At 40.7% G+C, this 25393-nt stretch overlaps 1 protein-coding gene across 3 annotated transcripts in view; it reads left to right on the top strand.

The window, feature by feature from the left end:
* The window catches only part of arfgef1 (ADP-ribosylation factor guanine nucleotide-exchange factor 1 (brefeldin A-inhibited)), a 101160-nt gene that overhangs the window by 61874 nt on the left and 13893 nt on the right, over window positions 1–25393 (top strand). For all 3 annotated transcript variants that reach the window (XM_041813967.1, XM_041813968.1, XM_041813969.1), the window contains 21 exons: window positions 1944–2178; window positions 6153–6252; window positions 6430–6569; window positions 6673–6781; window positions 10538–10739; window positions 10831–10942; window positions 12446–12651; window positions 12760–12844; window positions 12939–13104; window positions 13869–14020; window positions 14103–14231; window positions 14319–14477; window positions 16618–16762; window positions 16888–16978; window positions 17178–17218; window positions 17381–17550; window positions 21402–21553; window positions 22435–22607; window positions 23627–23787; window positions 24117–24247; window positions 24438–24567. In XM_041813967.1, coding sequence (XP_041669901.1) covers window positions 1944–2178; window positions 6153–6252; window positions 6430–6569; window positions 6673–6781; window positions 10538–10739; window positions 10831–10942; window positions 12446–12651; window positions 12760–12844; window positions 12939–13104; window positions 13869–14020; window positions 14103–14231; window positions 14319–14477; window positions 16618–16762; window positions 16888–16978; window positions 17178–17218; window positions 17381–17550; window positions 21402–21553; window positions 22435–22607; window positions 23627–23787; window positions 24117–24247; window positions 24438–24567 — 2989 coding nt within the window. The remainder of the gene's footprint in view (window positions 1–1943; window positions 2179–6152; window positions 6253–6429; window positions 6570–6672; window positions 6782–10537; window positions 10740–10830; window positions 10943–12445; window positions 12652–12759; window positions 12845–12938; window positions 13105–13868; window positions 14021–14102; window positions 14232–14318; window positions 14478–16617; window positions 16763–16887; window positions 16979–17177; window positions 17219–17380; window positions 17551–21401; window positions 21554–22434; window positions 22608–23626; window positions 23788–24116; window positions 24248–24437; window positions 24568–25393) is intronic.

The following is a 25393-nucleotide window of genomic DNA, read 5'->3' on the forward strand; positions in this document are numbered from 1 at the left end:
AGGAAGGATGTTGTAAAAGGAAAAAGTGTGGCAAAGGCTCTCATGCCTAGCTACTACCACTCATTTTACACCCCAATCTAAAATGCTGTCTTGGATGTCTTGGATTTGAACTGCAATAATATTATTGAATCTGAGGAGACTTCAATAAACCTCCCCTCTTTACAGGGCTGAAGTTATCAGCTGGTGCTGCGTAGCCTGGCCTTGCCACACCTCTCCTGTTATGACCCATGAGGGGGGCCCACAGCCCACTTTGGGAGCCACTGTTTTAGCTTAAGACAGTAAAAAAATAGTAAAAGCATAACATAGAAGAGTTTTTTATGCATTTTTTTAAAAACAAAAGATTATTAGTTTGGCTTTTTGCTTTTATTTAGCTCAGAAAGCTGAAGAAGGACAGGAAACATGGGATGAGAGAATGAGGAAGACCTGCACCAAATATGAGCCAAGACTGCAGAATCCATCGCGTGACCTGTGCGTTGAGAACTGTGGACTCTATAAATGGGCTCCTGCTCTGCCAGCTGAGCTAAACTGGGGTCCCTTGTTGTTAATTTAAACCGGGTTACTCCTGAAAAGTACAAATTCTGGTTAGATAGTGCCCCCGGTTCAAGTCCAGCCTGAGGCTATTTCACTCCCTACTCTTTCATCACTGTTTTTGACTCTATCCGCTGACCTAGCTCTATAATAAAGGCAGAAAAAGCCCCAAAATAAATCTTAGTAAAAAAGTGCACATTCTGTCACATTAACCAGGGATCACTGAATGTCAGTGAGTCATTTTGTACATGCAGTCATGTGCGTTTCTTTATGTTCAATAGTGTTAAAAACTATATATCACAAAATAAGCACTTTAAAGCTTTCTCCTACATCCTACCTCTGAGTTTTCATTTTAGAACAGGACTGGTGTAGCAGTGCACTGCCATTTTAATTTAGAAATGTAAATGTCAAGATTAATCAGGATTAACTATTGAAATTTACAGATTAATTGGCAGGGATAGTTTGACAGCACTAACAAAAACGTCAGATATTTACAATATTACAAGTTCCTTTAGTACACAAAATGATGTAGTCTGTTATACAAACTGGAACTCCAACATTTTTATCTTTACTGCTGATGTTCATTTCTTAATGATACTATGATGAAATTCTGATAGGATCAGATAAAAAGATAGTTAATTATAAATTGTCTTTCCATCCATAAGACACACTATTCTTTGTTCTTTACAAATATTTTCTCTATAATATAGGTATTATATTTAGCCGTAGACATTAATATGGTACATGTTTATTGCAGCATTTAAAGGCACATGTTCCTTTTTTAGAAGAAGTGGTGCTTTCTGGGAAGAAAAAAGGCATGCTGTTTTGGCTCTTGCAGCAGAAGTAGGGACATATTTTTGTTGTGCCACATAAATCCCACTTTGTCTGTTCGCCAAAGATGGAAGACACTGCAGAGAGGCAGCCAATAATGTGGCAGAAGGTATGTGTTTTGGGCTCCAGTGTTTGAGTCTTGCTGCTGCAGAGAAACAGTTCAGACAAATGGAGGCTCTGTACGCAGAAAGACTTTGATTCAGTCGCCCTAGATGGAGAGAGATACAGTATGATGTGGTCTCAGTTTGTGTGACACTTTTCTTTCTTTCAGGAAGTTGAAGGACAAAAGATTTGCCCATATGAAGTTTAGTGAGACTTTTCTTTTTTATTGCTGGATTTATTGGTTCTCTGAAGTGTTAATGCTCATCAGATTGGACACTGTGCGCTCAGAGTCTTGAGCAGATGGTAAATTCTTTTATGCAGGAGCCAGATTTATTCTCAAAGGGTTTCCGTGCACAATACAGTACAGACGTCGACCTTCAGGTAGAAATGCTGTCATTCACTCTTATCTACCTTACTTTTCTCTTCAAAAATGTAATGTAACACAAACATGTCCTAATCTGTTCCTCTCTTGCATGCTTCAGGTCCCATGAGCTGCGATCAAAGGTCCTGTCGCTACAGCTGCTCCTGTCCATCCTGCAAAACGCTGGGCCAATCTTCAAGACTAACGAGATGTTCATAAATGCCATCAAGCAGTACCTGTGCGTGGCCCTGTCCAAGAACGGCGTCTCCTCCGTGCCAGAGGTCTTCGAACTCTCGCTCTCCATTTTCCTCACCCTGCTCTCCCATTTCAAGACACACCTCAAGATGCAAATCGAGGTAAAACCATCATAGATGCTCATAGTGCTTATCAAGTTTTGTTTTCATCCTTATTTAAAGATTTATCTGTTGTGGACAGATGCTGACACACTGGATCTACATTAATGCAGCAAATAAGACATTTCAATATATCAGGGTTATCTTAAGTATCTTTTCATCTCACTAAAGACGCTTTCTGCAGCTGTTTCAGTCATCAGTTTGTCATTAAAAACCTTAAGTAGGTGTGAAAAATGCAGTCCATACTACCAAAAGCATGGTTTCTATCTGCCAGATTCTCTCCATGTGGTGTTCAGTCTTTTTGTCCATGTAAACACAGGGAAAACCTCATGAACAGTTGGCTTAGCACTTGAGGGATATTTTTACATCCACCCACCGCTTTTGATGGGAAGCAACGGTTTCACACCTTTTCAGCTGAAAGCCTGTCAGGGAAATGCCAGGAAATTATATGCTTAAAGTGCAAGTATTTAAAGTAAGGGGATTAGAAATATTAACAACAACAGGTGAGAAGTGCAAGAGCTTCACTTTAAAATAGCTCTTTCCAGTTTGGACTAGGGATGCCTCAATCTTTTTTTTTTTTTTTTTGTTGTGTGCCAATACCGATCATCTTTTAATAAGATTTGCTGATCAGCTGTCATTTATGGTCGTATTTAGTATTTCTTTGGCAGCTGGTTTAGTGGGTGGTCAGTTTAATTGAAACACCTGAATTAGCCGAATTAAACTAATCTATAATTGGCTGAATACTTTTGTTTGTCTCATGTATCATGATATACCTTTATGTTACCCAGTATTACTAGCTAACTGGCTTTTATGTTGCCATTTTCAACACAAATTTTGACATTGCATTACTTTTTTTAACAAATGGGACTCAGTACAAAGTTGGGAGATCTTATCACAGATGTTTGATGTACACCGCGTTCCACATTATTATGCAAACGACGTTTTTCTCTGATTTTGTAAATATCAATGCAAATGACAGTCATAATATTTTTCAAGTCATCAGCAGTTAGAGTATAATTCAAATGTTTTTGAACAAACTTCATAATGATAACTGTTATTTTTTTTAAAATAAAAACCTCAAAATGCACTTTTCCACATGTTCCACATTATTAAGCAGGCCACAGGTTTCAGCAATATGGGAAAGAAAAAGGATCTCTCTGCTGCTGAAAAGTGTCAAATAGTGTAATGCCTTGGACAAGAGATGAAAACATTTGATATTTCAGGAAAAATTAAGCATGATCATCGTACTGTGAAGAAATTTGTGTCTGATTCAGAGCACAGACGGGTTCGTGCAGATAAAGGCATAATGAGGAAGGTTTCTGACGGACAAATTCATCAGATTAAGAGAGCAGATGCTAAAATGCCATTACAAAGCAGCAAACAAGTATTTGAAGCTGCTGGTGCCTCTGGAGTCCCACCAACCTCAAGGTGTAGGATCCTCCAGAGGCTTGCAGTCGTGTATAAACCTACTATTCAGCCCCCCCTAACCAATGCTCACAAGCAGAAATGGTTGCAGTGGGCCCAAAAATACATGAAGACTAATTTTCAAACAGTCTTGTTGACTGATGAGTGCCTTGCAACCCTGGATGGTCCAGATGGAGGAGTAGTGGATGGTTGGTGGATGGCCACCATGTCCCAATGAGGCCAGGACATCAACAAGGAGGGGGGCGGAGTCATGTTTGGGCCGGAATCATGAGGAGAGAGCTGATAGGCCCCTTTAGGGTCCCCGAAGGTGTGAAAATGACCTCGGCAAAGTATATAGAGTTTCTGACTGACCACTTTCTTCCATGGTACAAAAAGAGAATCGTGCCTTCTGCAGCAAAATTTTCTTCAAGCATGACAATGCTCCATCTCATGCTGCAAAGAATACCTCTGTGTCATTGGCTGCTATGGGCATAAAAGGAGAGAAACTCATGGTGTGGCCCCCATCCTCCCCTGACCTCAACCCTACTGAGAACCTTTGGAGCATCCTCAAGCTAAAGATCTATGAGGGTGGAGGCAGTTCACATCAAAACAGCAGCTCTGGGAGGATATTCTGACATCCTGCAAAAAAAATTCAAGCAGAAACTCTCCAAAAACTCACAAGTTCAATGGATGCAAGAATAGTGAAGGTGATATCAAAGAAGGGCTCCTATGTTAACATGGAACTTGTCCTGTTAAGATGTTTTTGTTTGAAATAGCTTTGATTTCAGTAAATATGACCCCCTGATGCTGCAATTTCTACAAATGACCATTTTCAGTTCTTTACAACCTATAAAATGTTTTAAAAAGCTGTTGTGCTTAATAATGTGGAACAGTGCATTTTGAGGTTTTTATTTTTAAAAAAATAATTTTTGTCATTACGAAGTTTGTTCAAAAACATTTGAATTATGCTCTCATGGCTGATGACTTGAAAAATATTCTGACTGTCATTTGCATTAATATTTAGGAAAATCAGAGAAAAATATCATTTGCATAATAATGTGGAACGCGGTGTAGAGGAGGAGGGTTGACTGATCTGTAGCAGCAGCAGACAATTTAAAAGAGTTTTTTTCAAGCCAACTACCAAATGTGTTGTATATACTTTTATTCACAATGCTGATGTGCTTTATATTATTGGCTGGCAGTTCAATTAGCACATTAAGCTACAACACGGCACACACAGTGCTTTCTCTGCTGCAGACACAAGAGTTTTAACAACAGCTGAAGAGTTTTAGTGACTGGTGCTAGATGCATTAATTCTGATCTGTTGATCATATATTTTTTTACTTTTCTAGCTTTATTTATAGAGAGATAGAACAGTGGATAAGTTGGAAATAAAAGAGGGAAGAGAATGGGGAGTGACATGTGGGAAAGGAGCCACAGGCTGCATTTGAATAAGGGCCACCCACCTTTGAGGGCAACAGCCTCTGCACATTGGATGCATGGATGAAACCATCACGATATCAGTGCCCCCAGTCGTTTAACCTTAATCAAAACTGGCCTGGGAAAAATGGCCGCTAATGATTGGTTCCAGGTTTGACTCCTTAAAACCAAAGGCTGCGGCCATTTGACCTTCTTCTGCCTTTTTTGATGACCACTACAGCACCCTCTCTAGGGATGCATGATATTGGATTTTTGCCGATATATGATATTCCGATATTTACAGATTCATTTTATCTGATACTGATATTGATACCAATATTTTAATATGTTTTACATAACTAAAAATTCAGTCCTTTGAACACAATTTAAGGTTTGAGGATGAAAAAAGATACAAACATTTTTTCTAAAAACAGAATTTAAAGTTTAAAGAATGAGGATGAATAAAGAGAAAGACTTATGTAGGACTGTTGGTTCAGCCTATAACTCTGCTAATTTATGAGTATATATGCCAGAATTTTACAGGCGATATATGCTGATATTCATGGGTCCAAAATATTGGATGTAAGTATTGGCAGAAATTTTGATACTTTGATACCGATACCAGGCCAATAATATTGTGCATCCCTAGTTATTGAGAGGAATGGTGTGATGATTTTCTTGTTTTAATGATCCTGGGAACCATAATTTTAATCAACATTTAAACTCAGTTAATTACCCAGCACTAGTATCTACCCATAGAACCTCCTTTTCCAGCTAATTAAAGGACGAAATTCCTGCTTTAGGATGTTAGAGTGAAACAGACACAGTAGTTATGTTGTGGTCTTTCCCTATAGAAGAACACCAGGTACAGTAAACTCTAGCACAGACAGTCTGATAGCATTTCTCAGTGCTGCAGGCAGCTGACAAAAATGATGAATGTGAGATGTGGTTTCTCACACAGCGCTGTGACATTCCCCCACCCCTCTGCAACTGAGTGCTGCAATTTTACCTTCTTTCTGCCACTGATAATTTGTTATTCAGTTAGTTCAAAGTTTCTTATGCAGGACCACCTGCTGTGTTTGCTGAAGAAAACTTGTGAGAGTGTGTTGTGTTGGTAATGAAGGTAGTTAATGGTGTTGTTTCTCTGTCTGCAGGTGTTCTTCAAGGAGATTTTCCTCTACATTCTTGAGACGTCCACGAGTTCCTATGACCACAAGTGGATGGTCATACAAACCCTCACCAGAATATGTGCTGGTATGACATTATTTTCTTCTGTCCTATTGATAAATATCGCTTCTTCAATAATGAGGCTGTAATCGAGAGTTTGGAGTGAAACAATTTAGTGGTGTGTTTTGATTTGTTAAAATTAACCTCTTATTTAATATTCCCTTGATGATTAACTCTATTTGTGCCCCTCTTTGTCTCCTCCAGATGCCCAGAGTGTGGTAGACATCTATGTGAACTATGATTGTGACTTGAATGCTGCTAACATATTTGAGCGGTTGGTCAACGACCTCTCAAAAATCGCACAGGGCCGTGGGGGTCACGAGCTTGGTACAACACCCCTACAGGTGATACAGCTACATCTTCCCCCCTTATATCCTCTGTTTCAAAACATGCAGGATGCTAAAATTTGAATATGTTTCAACAACCTTTGTCTGTTTTGTTTTCCAGGAGCTTACTCTGAGAAAGAAAGGCCTCGAATGTCTAGTGTCCATCTTGAAATGTATGGTAGAATGGAGTAAAGACCAATATGTCAACCCGAACTCTCAGACCAGCCTCGGTAAGACGCTGATGGACATGAATGTCAGTACTCTGGCATCAATTACATTTGAGAAGCAGGCAATATGATGTAACCTTTCTGTTCAGTTTATTGATAAATATTTAAGATTTGATCTCTTAGTACACGGCATTCCAAATTATTATGCAAATGATATTTTTCTTCTCTACAGAAGGCACGGTTCTTCTTTTTGTTCCATGGAAGGAAGTAGTCTGTCAGAAACTCTATAATGTTATGCAAAGTCATTTTCACTCCTTCAGGGACCCTAAAGGGGCCTACCAGCTCTCTTCTTCCAAGGCATTACACTATGACGCTTTTCAGCAGCAGAGATCCTTTTTCTTTCCCATATTGCTGAAACCTGAGGCCTGCTTGATGATGTGGAACGTCCTTCTTGAGTAGTTTTCCTTTAATTGGGCTCACCTGGCAAACTAATTCTCACAGGTGTCTAAGATTAATTACAGTGATCTAAAGAGCCCTGAGACACAATACCATCTATGAGTGTACTTGATAAACATCACAAAAATGAGTGTTTATGACACTAAAATCCAATTTGCATAATAATTTGGAATGTGGTGTAGTTAGTCCAGTATTTCTGAAAGAGGGCTTCGTTAAAGTATAGTTTTAAATGAAAAATACATGAAAATGAATAAAATTCACTGCTAAAATGCTGTTTATATAAACTACAAATTTCACTCTCTTGTTTCCCTTAGAAATACTGACAATTATTTTCCCACTGTGTAGAACTGAACTCTTTGTTGTGAAAAATGATTGTCCAAAATAAGTCTGCCAAGGTTACAACCCGTCTTTTCCCTGGATCCACCCGGTTTCTGGCAGCAGTCTATCATCCAGGTTAACTGGGGTTAAAGATAAAGCTCGCATCCGTCGGCTGGCCTTCAATCAGTTTGTGGGATTGACAGTTGGCATTCATCAGGTGCCGCTCTGAGAAAGGAAGTGGAGCATCCATCAGCTCAGCTTCAGCCAGAGGAGGCAGTGAGATAATGCCCACAGGGTCAGGCTAAAACAGAGCGATACCTGCAGCAAAACTGTAATGAAATGAATATTTTAAAACAGAGCGAAGCATCCATGTGTGAGACTGAAGCAGGGGTCTTTGGCACACCAGAGGATTTCTGTTGTTTTCCAAAGGAGGAGCTCACAGGCTGAAACTGCTGGAAAGATAAGGCAGTAGAAATATCCATGGGCTAGCACTGGGCTGAGCTGTAAAGACTCGTCAGCTGAGTTCACTCGCAGGAGTGTTATCTCACACAAACTTTTAAAAACTTTAAAGTATTCCATCCACAGTTCAAAGGTCAGAATTTTAACTTTGAATTTTAAATTTGTCCTACTAGCTATGGAGGATTAGACTAAAGACCTTTACATGTGCACTCCTGAAATAGAAAATTTCAGGTGAAACCAACTGAAAAACTTAATTTAATTTTAAGTTGCTTATTCACACTTTTCTCTAACGGGGAAGTTCTCATGCAGCTTGCCTGCCTGGCAAGAAAAGGGAGGGGGAGGTGAAAACTCTGCCTGGTTGATCCCTCTGTGTCAAATCCACGCTGTAGCTACGCCATAGTGACCTATGCCGTTGTGCAGTACTAAGCAGTTGCTACCTTTATGCCACTTCATGGTCCTGCCACCTCATTTTCTGTCTGTTTGTATGCAGGAAACTATTGCAAGTAAAACCAGGTGTTCTATGTTGGTGTTGTAGCTGAAATATTTTGTAATTTCACTACAGTTTTTGAAGAGAAGAGAAAAAATGAGTAGGAGATATGGAGTGCAGATGCTAAATTAGTTTTACAACCACTGAAAGACGTGGAGGAGGAAATGCATTTCTGATATTTTCAGATGCTGAAAAGTGAATTTTATTGGTTGTATCGTGTTTGCAGCCATTTCACTCAAGAGCAGTGCTTCTCAACTGGTGGGTTGGGATCAAAACATGGGTTGCAGAGCTGTTTTTTAGTGGGTTGCAAATGTGTGCCTGGAAGCAAAAATCCTATGGCTAGAGTTATGTACAGCAGCGGTTCTTAACCTTTTCAGCCCGCAACCCCCAAAATAAAGGTGCCAGAGACCAGTGACCCCCACTGTACCCAAAAGTGGCTGAACACAGCCATGCACATTCAAGAATAGTCATCTGCAGACAAGATTGCCCAGTAGAGGGAAAAATGGGAGAGCTTTCTGGGGCCCAGCCAAACTGGGGACCAGCATAATTGTGGTCCATTGTAAAGTTAAGCTGTGGTATTTTACATTTAACTTAATAATAACCACTCGTATCAAATAAACAAATATCATTTTAATTTATTTGTGTAGTAAGTAGCCCTCTTAAAATGTAAATGGCTTCTAAATGGCAAAAATGGGTGGAAAATCTGTAAAAAAGGGGTTCAGAAGTTGCAGGATGAAACTGTTTCAACATCAGACCCAATAATGACTTGATTCACTTTTCAGCTCCCAAATGAGGTTACTTTTAGCCAGGATGCTAGCACCAATGCTGCTGATCAAACACACAATAAATGGGGAGGGCCAGTTCCCTTAGTTTTTCAGGGGCCCGGACAATTCTGTGGGCAGGCATGGTTGTGAGACATGATTTGTTTTTGCCTGCTCTATTCTTATATACATTTTTTTAAACGTTGAAACTTCTGTTATGACTTCCAAGGACGGTCCATCAGCTCTTAATGCTTTATGAATTATACTTTAAAATGGAGCAGAAAGAAAGAGAAAATGATGTGCAATATTTGGAGCTATTAGCCACCACACCACCGGTAAATCATCTTCACCCTTTGTCCCTTGTTTTCTTTCCTTTATGTTTGACTTCACAGCAAGAGCAGGTAAAAAAATAGAAGTTAAAGGAGTGTTTGTTAGAAAGTGTTGCTGTGATGATAATGTGTTCATGCTTGTGGATTTAGATTTAGATTTGGGACTAGTTTGAACTAAATATCCTGTGTTTGCTGTAGGATTTGCAGTCAGATCCCCTCATTAATAGTAACTAAAACTTGGTTAAGTTAAGCTAAACTAATTGTACAAGCCAAACAGATGTGGGAACACTTGCTGCTTGATGTTCCTATGAATACATTAAAACATATTTAACCTGCTTAAAATCAGTTCCTCCTTCCTCTCTATTCTTCCTCTTTCTTCTCTCCAGTCTGTTAAGGTAGCAAACAGAAGCTCAGCTCACGTTACTGTGACACAGTCATGAATGTTTAAACAAGTTTCCAATGTGTAATCGGACACCTCACCATGAGCCCGGGGTTACAGAGTGGACCTACTCCACACTCAGCAGACTTAACAAACCACCTCTCTTGGCCTTTAAGTTTTGTCTGCTTCCTCTTTGACTGCCTGGAGCTTTCTAGATAAACCACTTTCAATAAAATCCTCCCCTCGTACCCTGCCTTGCACCTGCTCTGTGTGAATAAGTGTGCTTTCTGGAGTTTGTCAGGCTGTGGTCTCGTGTGCTTGTGAATAATGTCAGTGTGCATCCCCTCCCTGCTAACAACAATCATTAAAAACCCCTCAGGGTCATTTTGTTCTCTGTATTGTAGCTACCTCTTCCAATTACTAAAGCCTCTCTCCTGCAGAACGAGATTTAAGTTTGTTTCCTTTTTAAGTCTCCGGGTCGAGTTTGTGCCAGCGACACTCTTTCAATTAAAAACTCCTACCTTTGTGATGGTTTCAGGCAGTTTGCTTCTCACGAACAAATAGAAATACTTATTTCCACTCATCTGTTATCCCTCCTGGGTTGTCTAATCACATTTTTTCGCTTGTTAGGTCAAGAGAAGCCATCAGAGCAGGAGAGCACAGAGACCAAGGCCCCGGAGACCATTAACCGCTATGGGAGTATTAACTCTCTGGACTCCACGGCGTCGTCCGGCATCGGCAGCTACAGCACACAGATGTCTGGTACAGATAACCCAGAGCAGTTTGAGGTCCTCAAACAGCAGAAAGAGATCATCGAGCAAGGCATTGACCTGTACGTTTGTCCTCAAACGTCCTTAAAATGTCATCATTTCTGTTGACACTGATTGGCTTTAATATCTCCCCTGTCTTTGGATTCAACACAGGTTCAACAAGAAACCAAAGAGAGGAATCCAGTACCTTCAAGAGCAAGGCATGCTGGGTACAACTCCAGAGGATCTTGCACAGTTCTTGCACCAGGAAGAGAGGCTTGATTCGGTAACAAATTACATCCTCTTAATTGAATTCCCTTAGTTTTTCTTTTTTTTTTTAAGATTTTATTTTTGGGCGTTTTTGTGCCTTTATTAGAGAGGGAGGACAATGGATAGAGTCCGAAACGGGGAAGAGAGCTGGGAGAGACATGCAGGAGATAGTGCCATGGGCCGGATTCGAACCTGGGTCGCCTGTGTACATGGTGCGCGCCTTGAGCACTCGACTACCGGCCCCCCCCCCCGAATTCCCTTAGTTTTAACTGACTACAATACCTTAAAAATAAAAACCCTTATTTATAAGCGTATTTGAAAACCTCACAAAAACAATGAAACTCATATTCTTAAAATAAATATTCAATGAATATTTTGTTTTTGAGGGGCGACGTTCATATCAATATCATACCTGGAGGCTAGATTCTAGATTATTTTTGATACCACGTATTTTAAAAAGCTACACTCTTGTTTTTATGATCAGTATAATTAAAAAATGCCTGATAATACCCATGATTAAAAATAAAAGAATACAGGAAGTATAAAAGTTAAAAATTACAGACCTTCAGTCACATTTTTAACCCATCTGTACTGTTGACATCAAGATGTCTCTCAATTTAAGATTTTTCAGTGGAAAATCTTAAAAAAAGTGTTTTTGTAGCATTTTCTTACTATCCTTGTCTGACACCTACCCCTGGCAGAAGTTAAAGGCAGTATAAAACTACATACAAATGATTGCTGCTGATTGTGATTGTCTTCTTTGCTTCTGCAGGTCATAAGGAGGCATCCATATTAATTTCATTCTGTTTCAGAACCACATAAGAAATATCCCAGATGCTTTAATGAGCATAAAACAGCTAAATGCCAGCAGCTTTCTTTAGTTTGTTGGTGGAGTTTTCTGCAAAAAAAATAAACTATTCAAATCTGAAAAGTTATAAAATTCTTGGCAAACAGTGAAACTGCTCTTTCTGCCTCTGTAACAGCTAGACAAACCACAAAGGAGCCACACAATAATCTCTTTCCTGTCCCGACTTTATTAAACTGCAACCCCAGCCACTGTGAACCAGAGCCCTGCAAATAGTGCAAATGTTAACTCTAATGAGCAGCACGCTCTGCTTTGATTGGACAGCCTCCAGGGTGTCTGTGCTCGGCGGTAATCAGCGTTAAAGAGCTTTTCTAACTTGTTGTTAGAAACAAGGGCTCTCAGATGTAGTGGCATGAAAACATTGTTGAAAAAAGTGGAAGTCTGACATGTATTTATCTAATTTAAACAAGAACTGAGGCTCTTTTATGAGTGGGACGTGTAAGTGTGAAAAAGAGACAAAAATAAGCTGCTCTCAAATCAATTTAATCTCTTTATATGAAACATGATTAGGAGAAAGATGTGTCCAGGGTCAGTTTTAACCCGTTGTTATAACACAGCATGTCCTTTTGTTCCTTTCTGCAGGATTTTCATCTTTCTTGTCTTCTTATGTTACAAAGCAGTATTTTAGATCAAGTTTCACCCCTTTTCTCTCAGACTCAAGTTGGAGAATTCCTCGGAGACAATGACCGCTTCAATAAAGAAGTCATGTATGCCTATGTGGATCAAATGGACTTCCAGGGCAAAGACTTTGTTTCTGCACTACGGATGTTTCTGGAGGGTTTTCGGCTTCCCGGAGAGGCCCAGAAGATTGACCGACTGATGGAGAAATTTGCAGCAAGATATCTTGAATGCAATCAGGGGTTGGTTGAGGTTCTTTTTGGAAGATTTAGACAGTTGAAAAGCTGAATTTGAATTGTTATGCTCACTTACAATAAACTCTAACAGACATTCAATTTTAAATTTTCCAGGCAAACCCTCTTTGCCAGTGCTGACACGGCGTATGTCCTTGCCTACTCAATCATCATGTTGACAACAGACCTTCACAGTCCACAGGTAAGCATTGCACCTTTTGGGATTGTGTTGTCTCAGCTGTCATTCCTCTCAGACCAGCAGCTTGTGACCTGTGTCCTTGTCGTTGTCTGCTAAGGTGAAGAATAAGATGACAAAAGAGCAATACATCAAGATGAACCGTGGCATCAATGACAGCAAAGACCTACCTGAAGAATACCTCTCAGCCATCTATGACGAGATCGCGGGGAAAAAGATCGCTATGAAGGAGACGAAAGAGCTCACCATGAAATCCAACAAGCAGAGTGAGTGTCAAAAATACAGGAGTAACAGTTTAAGAGTGTCATCTGCATAGAAATGAACCACAGCTGTTTAAGGCAATTTTGTAAATAGAAAACAATAATGGGCCCAAAAACAAGCCTTGGGGGATACCTTTTGGAATCGAAGGTACCACCTTCTAACTCAGTGGTTCTTAACCTTGGGGTCTGGATCCTCTTGGGGATTGTGAGACACTGGGAGATTTAAAAAACAAAGAATATTTTTTTAAATGACGCTGTTGCCACTTTACACCAATTTTACCACGTTGACCCTTTTTCCATCACTTTTACCATTACCCTAACACCAAGCCAATAGCCAATTTTAGAAAATTTTGCCACGTAAACACCATTTTTGTCCATTTTAAACGCTTTCCATCACTTTTTTCTGCCTGTTTTTGGCACCTCTAAACCAATTCTTGCCACTTTCTGCCTATTGTTGGCTCTGTTGACCCATTATTACCTCTATTAATCACTTTTTACAACCCATTTTTGCCAGTTTGGCTGGGTCCCAGAGACCTCTCCCTTTATCCCCCCTTACGGACAGCCTTGTCTGCACTATTCTTGAATATGCATGGCTGTGTTCAACCACCTCCAGGTACACTGGGGGTCCCCGGTCTCTACCACCTTTATTTTGGGGGTTGCGGGCTGAAAAGGTTGAGAAGTACTGTTCCTTGTCTAGATGAATAGAAGTGTGTTTATTTGCTATTAAAAGCTCAGAATTTTTATTTCTTCATGTGCTTTGCCTGTCTAAGGTGTGGCCAGTGAGAAGCAGAGACGTCTGCTCTACAACGTGGAAATGGAGCAGATGGCAAAGACAGCAAAGGCTCTGATGGAGGCTGTCAGCCACGTCCAGGCTCCCTTCACCAGCGCCACACATCTGGAGCACGTCAGGCCCATGTTCAAGGTAACACAAGCAGACAGACACAGACTTCTTATCAACAGAGAAAAAACAAGTTGTACACATGATTCCTGTGTTTGTTCCTCAGCTGGCGTGGACGCCTTTCCTGGCTGCCTTCAGTGTGGGTCTACAGGACTGCGACGACACTGAGGTGGCTTCGCTGTGTCTGGAGGGAATACGCTGTGCCATCAGGATAGCCTGCATCTTCTCCATTCAGGTACTGTAGGCTGAACGAGGTGGATTGTGGTGCATATTGCAGTGTAGTGTCTTGACATACTGCCTTGTCTTTTTGTCTCTGCAACAGTTGGAGAGAGATGCGTATGTGCAGGCACTGGCGAGGTTCACCCTGCTGACAGCCAGCTCTGGCATTGCAGAGATGAAGCAGAAGAACATCGACACCATCAAGACCCTCATCACTGTTGCACACACTGACGGCAACTATCTGGGAAACTCCTGGCATGAGGTTTGCTCTTGTCTTTCACTTTAAACGGTCCTCACACAACTGTCTGTAACTCCATTTCTCACAAAACTGGGGCACTGGGTAAAATATACAATTACAAATACAATTTCTCATTTCTCATTTTAAAGTTGATGGCAGCAACATATTTCAAAAAAGCAGGGACAGGGCCATGTTTACTATTGTGTAGCATTCCTTGTAAACATCAGGACAGTGAGTTGGCCAGTTGCTGGAGTTTTGGAAGAGGAATGTTGTCCTCTTCTTTATGATGCACCAAATGTTTTCTAACGGTGATAGGTCTGGACTCTTCTACTGCTAAGCCATGCTGTTTTGATGGATGCAACATGTTGTTTGGCATGGTCTAGCTGAAATATGCAAGGCCCTCCCTGAAAGAGGTATTTTCTGGATGGAATCATATGTTGCTCTAAAACCTCTATCTACTTTTCAGCATTGATTGTGCCTTTCCAGATGTGTAAGCCACCCCATGCAACCCCATACCATCAGAGATGCAGGCTTTGGAACTGTGCACTGATAACAAGCTGGATGATCCCCTTCTCTTAAGTCCACAGAAAACCGTGTCCATTGTTTCCAAAAAGAATTCCAAATTTGTTTCAGCTGACCGCAGAACAGTTTTCCATTGTACCTCAGTCCATTTTAAATTAGCTTTGGCCCAGAGAAGACAGCAGCATTTCTGGATCATGTTAACAAATGGCTTTTCTTTGCATGTAACAGCTTTAAAGGGATATTTCGGGATATTTGAAGTTGGGTTGTATGAGGTACTTAGCTAAAGTAGTTGCATTAGCCTCCAGTGATTTCTGTCAAAGTTGATCCTGTGGTTATTAAGAGCTCAGAGAGATGTGGGGCATAGTGGCTATAGATGGGAACGTTTTATCTGCGTAGTTTAATGAGTTTTAGGTAAAAATGGGCCAAGAAAATATGTTGGCTTGCCATGCGCTGCGTTGAAAACATACAAAGAACCTCATTTCTCCCAAAAAGGCCCTCTGTGTCAGGCGCTAATTTACAATGCAGTTTTTTACATTTTGTCTCCTTCTGCCTCTGTGAAAAGTTTTGAGCAGGAGAGCTCATAATAACCGCAGGAGCAACTTTAACAGAAATCACTGGAGGATAATGCTGCTACTATATCCAAGCACCTCATATGAGCCAACTTCAAAAATCCCAGAATATCCCTTTAGGTTGACTGACTTCTGGAAGTATTCCTGAGCCCATGCAATGATTTTCCAGTACAGAGTCATGCCTGTTTTTAATGCAGTCTTGCCTGAGGGCCTGAAGATCATGGGCATCCAGTGCTGACGATCAGCCGTGTCCCTTGTTCGTCATGAACTGAATAATCTGTCGAAAAACAATGTACTGTGTAATCCTTTTTATTTGTTGCTCTCAAAAAAGAAAAAATTGAGAATAAGCTAGTACTAGCTAAATAAGTAGTTTAATTTTCAGTGATTTTCTGGGAGAACATTGATATTAAAATGTTTTATTTTGTTTAGCCAGGGGAAAACTCAGAATAAAAATCTTTGTTTTGAGAGTATCCTAGTCAGGGCAAACTGCTGCACATGTAACCTCCATGTATCCTCCACTATGCCAGTGGTTCTCAACCTTGGGGTTGGAACCCCCTTGGGGGTCACAAGACACTGAGAGGGGCTCACTAGATGCCTTAAAAAAACTGAAATTTTTTTAATTACACTGTTGCCACTTTACACCAATTTTACCAAATGTCAACCCATTTCCATAATTTTTAACACCAATTTTGCCAATTTTAGAACATTTTTGCCACTTAAACCCCATTTTTGTCCATTTTAAACCCTTTTCATCACTTTTTTTCGGCCTGTTTTTGCCACTTCTAAACCAATTCTTGCCACTTTCTGCCTTATGTTGCCTCTGTTGACCCATTGTTGCCTCGATCATCACTATTTACAACCCTTTGTGTCTGTCCTGTCTCTTTGTTCAAACTGAAACATTTTTAATTGGATGAATTGTGGTTGTAAATATTTGTAAATTTGCATGCAAATGCATTCTCATTATCAAGGATGGGAATAATTGACCCTTTATCTCCAAATACACCAGTCAATTCAATTTTTTTGCTTTCCTAAACAAAGCGATGCAATGCTACTGTTTCTTTTTCTTCTCTCAGATCATGAAGTGCATTAGTCAGCTGGAGCTGGCTCAGCTGATCGGTACGGGGGTGAAGGCACGCTACATCTCAGGGACGGTGCGGGGCAAAGAGGGCTTCGTTGCCAGTACGAAGGAGCAGAGCAACGACGAGTATCTCGGTCTAGGTCAGTATCAAACTCACATTATTATGGCCTTTGTCTTCAGTCTACACTTGTTATAGATCAGTCAAAATACCCTTATAAACAATATTTGTTCATAAACTTGTGATCCTCTTTGTTTTGCTGTGCAGTTGGAGGGACAGTGGACAGAAAACAGATCGCCAGCATTCAGGAGTCCATTGGAGAGACGAGCTCTCAGAGTGTGGTGGTGGCTGTGGACAGGTGAAATGGAAAAACATGAAGCATAGACTGACCCTTCTTAAGCTTTCTTTTCTTTTTGACAACCCCTTCATGTTATCAAGTAATGCTTGTTAGGTTGGCCATATTGTTTTTCCCCTCTTTTTCTTGATTATGGCATCCGTGCAAATCAGTTCTGTCTAGCCTCTCATCCTGTAATAACTCACGTATTTTTCTTCTTCAGGATTTTCACTGGCTCCACCAGACTGGACGGTAACGCAATAGGTGAGTCTACCATCAAACTGTGTTTTTTTTTTTTTTAATTTCTCCAAGGACAACTACATCTCAGCTATTTCTGATCCCTGTGACTCACTCTGTCCGTACAAAGCCCCCTTTCTTTGCTCATTGCAAACATGTTGTGTGATTTATTTTTTTCTTTTTTGATAGTTGATTTTGTGCGCTGGCTGTGTGCCGTGTCCATGGATGAGCTGGCCTCGCCCACACACCCACGTATGTTCAGCCTGCAGAAAATAGTGGAGATCTCCTATTACAACATGGGCCGCATCAGGCTGCAGTGGTCCAGGATCTGGGAAGTGATCGGAGACCATTTCAACAAGGTGGGCGAGGACTCTGTATTTTAAGACATAGAAAAAAATAAATTGCTCTACTTTAGGTAGGAGAAGTAATAATTGTAGTCCTGGTTAGTTGTTGGGGATCCTTAAAGGTCAAATTAACTGATATTCAACCACCTGTGTATTGATAGAAAAATGATATTTCACTGCCCTCATTTTTAAATGTACTGGTGGACTCAGAGAAGAGGCAGGGGTTGAAATTGCCCTCTTGGTCCCTATGGTAGATAAACATGATAATATGCCCCTTTTGGTTCTCTGTAAGTGGACAAAATTTGCCAAAGTGCACGCTTTAGTGCCCCCTAGATAGATAAACCTCGGCTAAGTGCCCTCTAAATTGACAAAAAAGTGGCAAAGACCTCTCTAAGTAGACAATTTAGGCAAGTTGTCTCCAGGTTGACTTTTAAATGGACAATACATGCTAGATTGTTCTTCATGCTAACCCTTCCGGTGGACATGAAGTGTTAAAATGCCCTACAGGGTTGTCTTCCAGTGGGCAGGGTCTCCTCTCAGTAATTGAAGCCACATGTCTAAGAGTGGAGGAAATGCCATTAAGGTTAAAAACTACTTGATATCAAGTCCATTTTCGTTGTCATCCTCCCATGTGTATCTTTTTTAAATCAGTGGTAAAATGGTTTTTGTAATTCCTCATCTGTCTTTACAGAGGTGTAGTAGGTATTACCATAAAAATGTTACATTTTAACCAGATTTTCAAACTATTTCACTACAAATGACATCTTTTTATGGCCTCCTTCACCATAGGATTGCGGATTGAAACCCAGGTCTGTACGGATCAGATTCTGTGTTTTTCAAATACCCGAAAATCAGTAACGTTTTATCTTATCGATACTGCTAACGAGTCTCACAGGCTCTGAGATGTAATGTCATTTTAAGATACACCTGGTGTAAAAAAAATACATCAGCTCTTGCAATGGGAACATAATAGCACATCAGTATTGTGCATCACATTAAACCAGAATGTGGAACCTTCAGCTGTCGGCTTGAGGAAAAAAGACTCCACCTGCATGCAATCATATCCACCTGTGCTGGGAGTAACATGCACTCATACCACTCTCTTCAGCTGCTTCAGGACAGTTTTCTTCTTCAGCTGCTCAGATAAATGCTGAAAGTGCTCCAAAACTTTGTAAAAAGTCCTGTATGTTAACAATAATAATCCAGTGAAGAAATCTGCAGTGGAATTTTGCAAAATTGAAGTAAATAAGCGAACTTAACAGGCTGAAAAACAAAATATGATGCACTAAGGTAACCTCAGTAAAATAGATGACTGTATTTTATCTGTGATGATGTGTTCAAATGCCACATAAACTGGGGAAATTTAGTTTTTAATGAGAAACTCCCATAAACCATAGCTTTTAAAACTCAAGCACTACTCAGCTAAGACCATTTGTAGTTTAAATATTTGCCCTTATTTTGTCTTCCTACCAAACTATAGAAAGTATTGTTAGTGGTATCGATAAGGACTCTGATCAGTAAGGAGTATTGATAAGGGTATTGATTTGTTTCTTTATGCGTAAGCAACATGAAAAAGAATCATTCTTGATTTGGGTCAATAATGAGCCCATTCATGTGGTCAAAGATGTTAAGTGCCTAGGAATCATTCTAGACTCACACCTGGGATTTGAAAAACAAGTGAATTATGTTTGCAAAAAAGTTAAATCCAACTTAAACTGTTTTAGGACCATCAGAATGAATCTTTCATTAAACACAGCCAGGCTCTACATGCATGCTATGGTATTCTCACATCTGTCATACTGCTTAACTTCCTGGTTCTATGCCTCACAAACGACTTTAAAACCGATCATGTCCATATGTAATCAGACAATAAAAATCATGGACAAAAAACCTGTCCGATGGCACCACTGTCTCGTATAAAAGAAACATAATATGCTTAGCTTTGAAAGCTTCATTAGCTACTGTAATCTTAACATGTTTTTTTAAATGTTTACATGGTCTAGTTCTATCTGTTTTTGGTGAATTTGTTAGCAGATATCAGCACTCTAACCAAGCCAACACAGGCTTCTGTAAATGGTAGCTGTCAAATTTCAATGGGCAAAACATCCTTTGGACAATCTCTCTCTGTTACAGGAGCAAAACTCTGGAATAATCTTCCCACTGAGCTGAAAATGCAACATAACTTTAAAGGTTTTATCAAAATTATTAAATCAGGGTTGAAGGAGCAACAATACTGTTCCCACACATAAAACAGATGCATGTAAACCTGAAGGAACTATCCCCAATACAGCTTTTTTATTAGGCCTGTATTTTATCTGTCTTGGGTATTTCAACTCTGATATATTTGCTAATGTACTGTTTTAGGTATTTCTGTTGTTTTCTGTTTTTTCCTTATTTCTGACTTTAATGTCTAAAAGCCTTCCATGGACAGGTGTTGAAAATTAGCACTTTGCTATAAACACTTACAGCAGTGCATCTGTGACCTGTGCAAGATTAATGTCACAGCATCAATGTTACTGTGTGTCTATGTCAAATAAATGCTAAAATAAAAAATAAATAAACAGAAATTAAGGATCCCCATCCCTATTCACACAGAAGGTGCCCTGTTTATATTTTTACGCCTGCCCCTCAAACATCCTCCTGCTTAACTATAAGGAAAACTCTGCTCTCATGTCCCTCTAATTTCTGCCAGGCTGAGTTTTTCGATGCCTGTTAAACTGCAAACTACTCTTCCACCGTTTTTCTATGCCAGCCAGGTGTTAGCTCACGCAAAGCCCACCTGGGGTTAAGTCTTGAGAAGGGGCAGAGATCCACTGCTGTAATGAACACAACAGAAAGCATCTGGCCATCATGAGCCCTGAACATTTTGAATGTGCCCACCAGTAGATCATCAACTCCTTTAACCTCTGTGCTGGGTAGCTCGGTTGTGGGGAAAAAGCTGGGCTGCCATGCCGAGTCAAACCAAGTAGAGCCAATCCATGCCATGTAAAGGAAAAGCCCCAGATGTCATTATAATGCTTGTACTAGGTGTTGAGATTTCTGGAATAATTTCAGGACACTGTGTTACTTGAATTTCAAGAACTTTTTTCCAAACATACCTGACAGCAGAAAATGTTCTGTGTCTAAGTTTTGTTTAGGTGAAGAGGGGTCTGCAGGTAGCAGAGCATGTAAATAGAAGAAGAGTGCTCTGTAATGGGTTAATGTTCCAAATATTTAAGGATGTTTTCACAGTTGACACCAGGCTGGCTTCACACTTGATGATTTTTTTAATCTTAACTAAAGAGAAAAAGCAGCAAAACTCTGCTGAACATGAGTGATGTCATCACCCTGCCCACTCGCTTGCTCGGGGGGACTGTCCCAGACTATAACCTGCCGTGTTCACACATCAGCTGAACCTTGCTTCACAAGGACATTTTACCAGAGGGCATAGAGGAAAAAATCCTTCAGAGTCAGGGGTGAACACATTTGGCCCTTTGTGCTCACACATGCACCCTGCCTGAACAATATAGAGGAATTTTTTTAGAGGAGCACATTGCATGTGTGAAAGGGAGTAAGAGAGCCTCAGTGCTCTGTTTATTTCTCACCCACCGTCTGTTTTACCGAAGGCTGATTTCACTCACTGATAAACACAAATAGTTGCCAAAAAAGCTTTTTCCTAGTTTGCTATTCAAGGAGAAATATCTCACCGAGGCTTTTCACTGCAAATTGGCTGAGGAGTGTGTTCAATAAAATCCTTAAAATTGTCTTTTACCATTCAGAAAACAGGTATTTTTACCTGCTTGTTTGCCGAAGAAACTTGTAAAAGATCAAATTTAAAATAAAAACCGTGTGCTCTGGTGCTGAAGTATGATTTTCTTTCCGTGCAGGTCGGCTGTAACACAAACGAAGATGTGGCGATCTTCGCTGTGGATTCTCTCAGGCAGCTGTCCATGAAATTCCTGGAGAAGGGAGAGTTGGCCAACTTTAGATTCCAGAAAGACTTTCTGAGGCCTTTTGAGCACATCATGAAAAAGAACAGGTAAAGAGACAGTTATGTAGACATGTAGTACAGGGTGGTGCAAACACGAGGCCTGTACAGTTGCTTGAAATAGTCACTGTTTCTCTCACGGCTGTGGCCTCTCCTCATCTGTTATTCAGTCTCCTTCTCTCTCTCTCTCTCTCTCTCTCTCCCCCTTCGTCTTTCTTAAAGCAGTGAGTAAGCATGTTGTTTGGTTTTTTGCCCAGAAAAGCAGCAGGCAAACATTTGACTGACCCATTTCAGTCTGTTTGTGTTACATCTTTCAGTGAATTCATGTAAAAGCCCTCTTTGTCCCCCCTTGCTCTTCCCCAGCCATTCCTGAAAGAATCTGAACCACTACACTTTGTTCAAATGAGTGTAATTCAGCTTCATGTAAATGTCCGCGTGTCAAAAGGCAAGCTGTTTTACCGCAGCATCCTTTTTCATTCATGTGCAAGAGGAGCAGCGGTGTAAGTACGAATCCGCCTACAGATTGAACAGGGTGAGAGCTTCCACAGAGGAGATGGCAGGCAGCCATGCAAACCCTGCAGCGCGGTGTGTCCATTAGACTCTTTCACGCTGCCCTCCTCTGTGCTGGTGTGCGATGCTAAGTGAAGTGAGTCTTTCTCTCATTCATAACTACGGAGCAATTAGGAAAGCTCTTCGCTATGGCAACAGTTGCTGTAAAAAGCTGTCATGTAGAGAAAAGCCAGAGCTGGAAGAATGAATCTGACTGAGAATGAGATAGAGGATGTTATCAGAAAGCTTTTTAGGATAATTGACTTCAATAGAAAGGTGAAGTTCCTTCTTCTTTAATTGATTGACTCTTGTGCTTCTTCATCAACTCTTCTGCCGTGCTGGTTTTTCATCTTATTTTCTGTCCTTCTTTATTCTTTTTCCAGGTCTCCCACTATCAGGGACATGGTGGTGCGCTGTATAGCCCAGATGGTCAACTCCCAGGCGGCAAACATCCGCTCAGGCTGGAAAAACATTTTCTCCGTCTTCCACCTGGCGGCTTCCGACCAGGATGAGAGTATTGTAGAGCTGGCCTTCCAGACTACAGGACATATTGTCAGTAAGTTCACAGACACACAGGGATGACATGAGAACGTAATGGCTTCTAAACTCTATGAAAACTGCCCTTTGAAGGAACATAGCTTTATATTTAAAAATGCTTAAATCAATGTGAATTTTTAGGAAGTAATACCTAGAGCCCGCCTTTCTTTTTTGTGAAAACAGTTTAGATTTTCCTAAATAGTTGATGCAAATGACTTTCAGTACAATTTTCAAGTCATCAACCGTTAGCGTATAATTCAAATTTTATTGAACAAACCTCTGAATGATAACTGTTGTTTTTTTTTAAATCAAAAATTTAAATCCTCAAAATGCACGGTTCCAAATTATCATGCAAAACAGAGTTTCTTGCATCCATTGAACTTGTGAGTTTTTGGAGAGTTTCTGCTTGAATTTCTTTGCAGGACGTCAGAATATCCTCCCAGAGCTGCTGTTTTGATGTGAACTCCCTCTCACCCTCATAGATCTTTAGCTTGAGGATGCTCCTAAGGTTCTCAGTAGGGTTGAGGTCAGGGGAGGATGGGGGCCACACCATGAGTTTCTCTCCTTTTATGCCCATAGCAGCCAATGACTCAGAGGTATTCTTTGCAGCATGAGATGGTGCATTATCATGGATTAAGATAATTTTGCTACAAATGGCACGGTTCTTTTTTTTGTACCATGGAAGAAAGTGGTCAGTCAGAAATTCTGTATACTTTGTCGAGGTCATTTTCACACGTTCAGGGACCTAGAGGGGCCTACCAGCTCTCTCCCCATGATTCTAGCCGAAACATGACTTTGCCACCTCCTTGGTGATGTTGCATTTGCGTAATAATTTGGAACACAGTGCAGATTTATTGGACATGAGGTGTGAGAAACAATCCCATATCTGACAGGATGGCTAGGGCCCACCAGTTCTTTTGCGTGTTCTAAAAGCCATATGACATTTTTTTTACTCTCAAGTCATCATTCTTATCCCTTTATATCTCATATTTAACCCCTCTATTCCTCTGCTTTCTTCTCCCTCTCTCCATATTCCAGCGAATGTATTTGAAAAGCACTTTGCCGCCACCATCGACTCCTTCCAGGATGCTGTTAAGTGTTTGTCAGAGTTTGCCTGTAACGCCTCTTTCCCTGACACCAGCATGGAAGCCATCCGCCTCATCCGACACTGTGCTAAATATGTGTCAGAGAGGCCACAGGTTAGTACAAGGCCCTGCTTTGGTTTAAACATTTTATTTCATACAGAAGAGGTGCAAAAAATTGTGCATCACATTATATAAAAAGAAATACAGATGACAGAATTTGTGTAGATAAATTTGCCTGAAGCAAAGCTTTAGTGTTGATTTTTTTCTTGTTATTGGCATCATTAAGAGGAAATCTGTGCATCAGCTGAGTACGATAGACACTGTGTGGGTTATTATTCATATAAGGCACATGCACATCATTCATGAAAATGTGATGATGATCGCTGAAAAATGACAATTCTCCCCTGAGGCAGATGGTACAGTTTCTCTTATTTCTCTGGCAGGCCTTCAAAGACTACACCAGTGATGACATGAATGTAGCGCCTGAGGACCGTGTGTGGGTGCGGGGGTGGTTCCCCATCCTCTTTGAGCTTTCCTGCATTATCAACAGGTGTAAGCTGGATGTCAGGACCAGGTAGGAGGGGTTTACTGTAAGCCTTGCATTGCTGATCTTGGATGGTTGGCATCAGTAAAGGATTAACATGTGACATTTAACACCGTTTTCTCATTCACATACAGTGTTAGAGAGACAGGAAAGCATGTGATGAAAAATGTCAGCAATAGCAGCTAGTAAAGGCCAAATCTGTGTGTGTGCGTTTCCCAAGGGGGCTGACGGTGATGTTTGAAGTGATGAAGACATATGGGCACACATTTGAGAAACACTGGTGGCAAGACCTGTTCAGGATCGTCTTCAGGATCTTTGACAACATGAAGCTGCCTGAGCAACAGACTGAGGTACAAAAAAATCCACCTTTCTTAGCTGTTTTAATTGCATTTGGGTCAAATTCAAGAAAATACTGCTAATGACTAGAAGCACTGATTGTATAAAAAGATAAACAACATGTCTCCACATGCTCCCGTAGACAATCGCTGACATATTTTCCTGATGGTACCATTTGGACAAAGAGTTGCTCAGTCCACATCCCTCTCACTTATGAAAACACACAGACAACCAAAATCACCAACAGATTCACCAGACTGGTACCGTTTACAGCAGATAGGCTACTTGTGTTTATCTGAAGCAGATTCTTGCAGTTATGGAACATAGGAATGTAGTCAACCAAAACACAGAGGTATTCTGGGTAAAAAATAAAAGGCTTCAAATATTTTTGATAAGGCATACTTTTGAGCCAACATTGTGCTGTGGCCTGTTTTACCAAAAGCTCCCTAGATTCCTGGGAGAAACTGTGCCTGTCTGTTACGCTGTATAGCCTCGTCTCCTGGCTGGTACAACCAATGAGTCCTTGGTAGCCCTTTAAAGGGGACATACTATGCAAAATACACATTTTTAGGCTTTTTTTTAGTAAAAATATGTGCCTCTGGCCTGTCCACAAATCCCCTCAAGCACCAGAACCCCCCCCCCCCCATCTTTCTCCATCTTTCAGAAAATGTGTGCTGAAACAAACCTCACATTTTCCCCTCATGATGTCATGTGGTGAGTTAGCCCTGCCCCCCCAGGTTTGCTTGAAAGAAAGTTCTGCCCTCCTCTCCTGATCTGTCTCTTAGCCTCTAGCTGACAGGGGGATCGGGAGAGCCACATCCATTAAGCCACATCCATTTT

This window comes from Cheilinus undulatus, linkage group 19 (assembly GCF_018320785.1).
Source record: "Cheilinus undulatus linkage group 19, ASM1832078v1, whole genome shotgun sequence".
In the NCBI taxonomy this organism is placed as follows: Eukaryota; Metazoa; Chordata; class Actinopteri; order Labriformes; family Labridae; genus Cheilinus; species Cheilinus undulatus.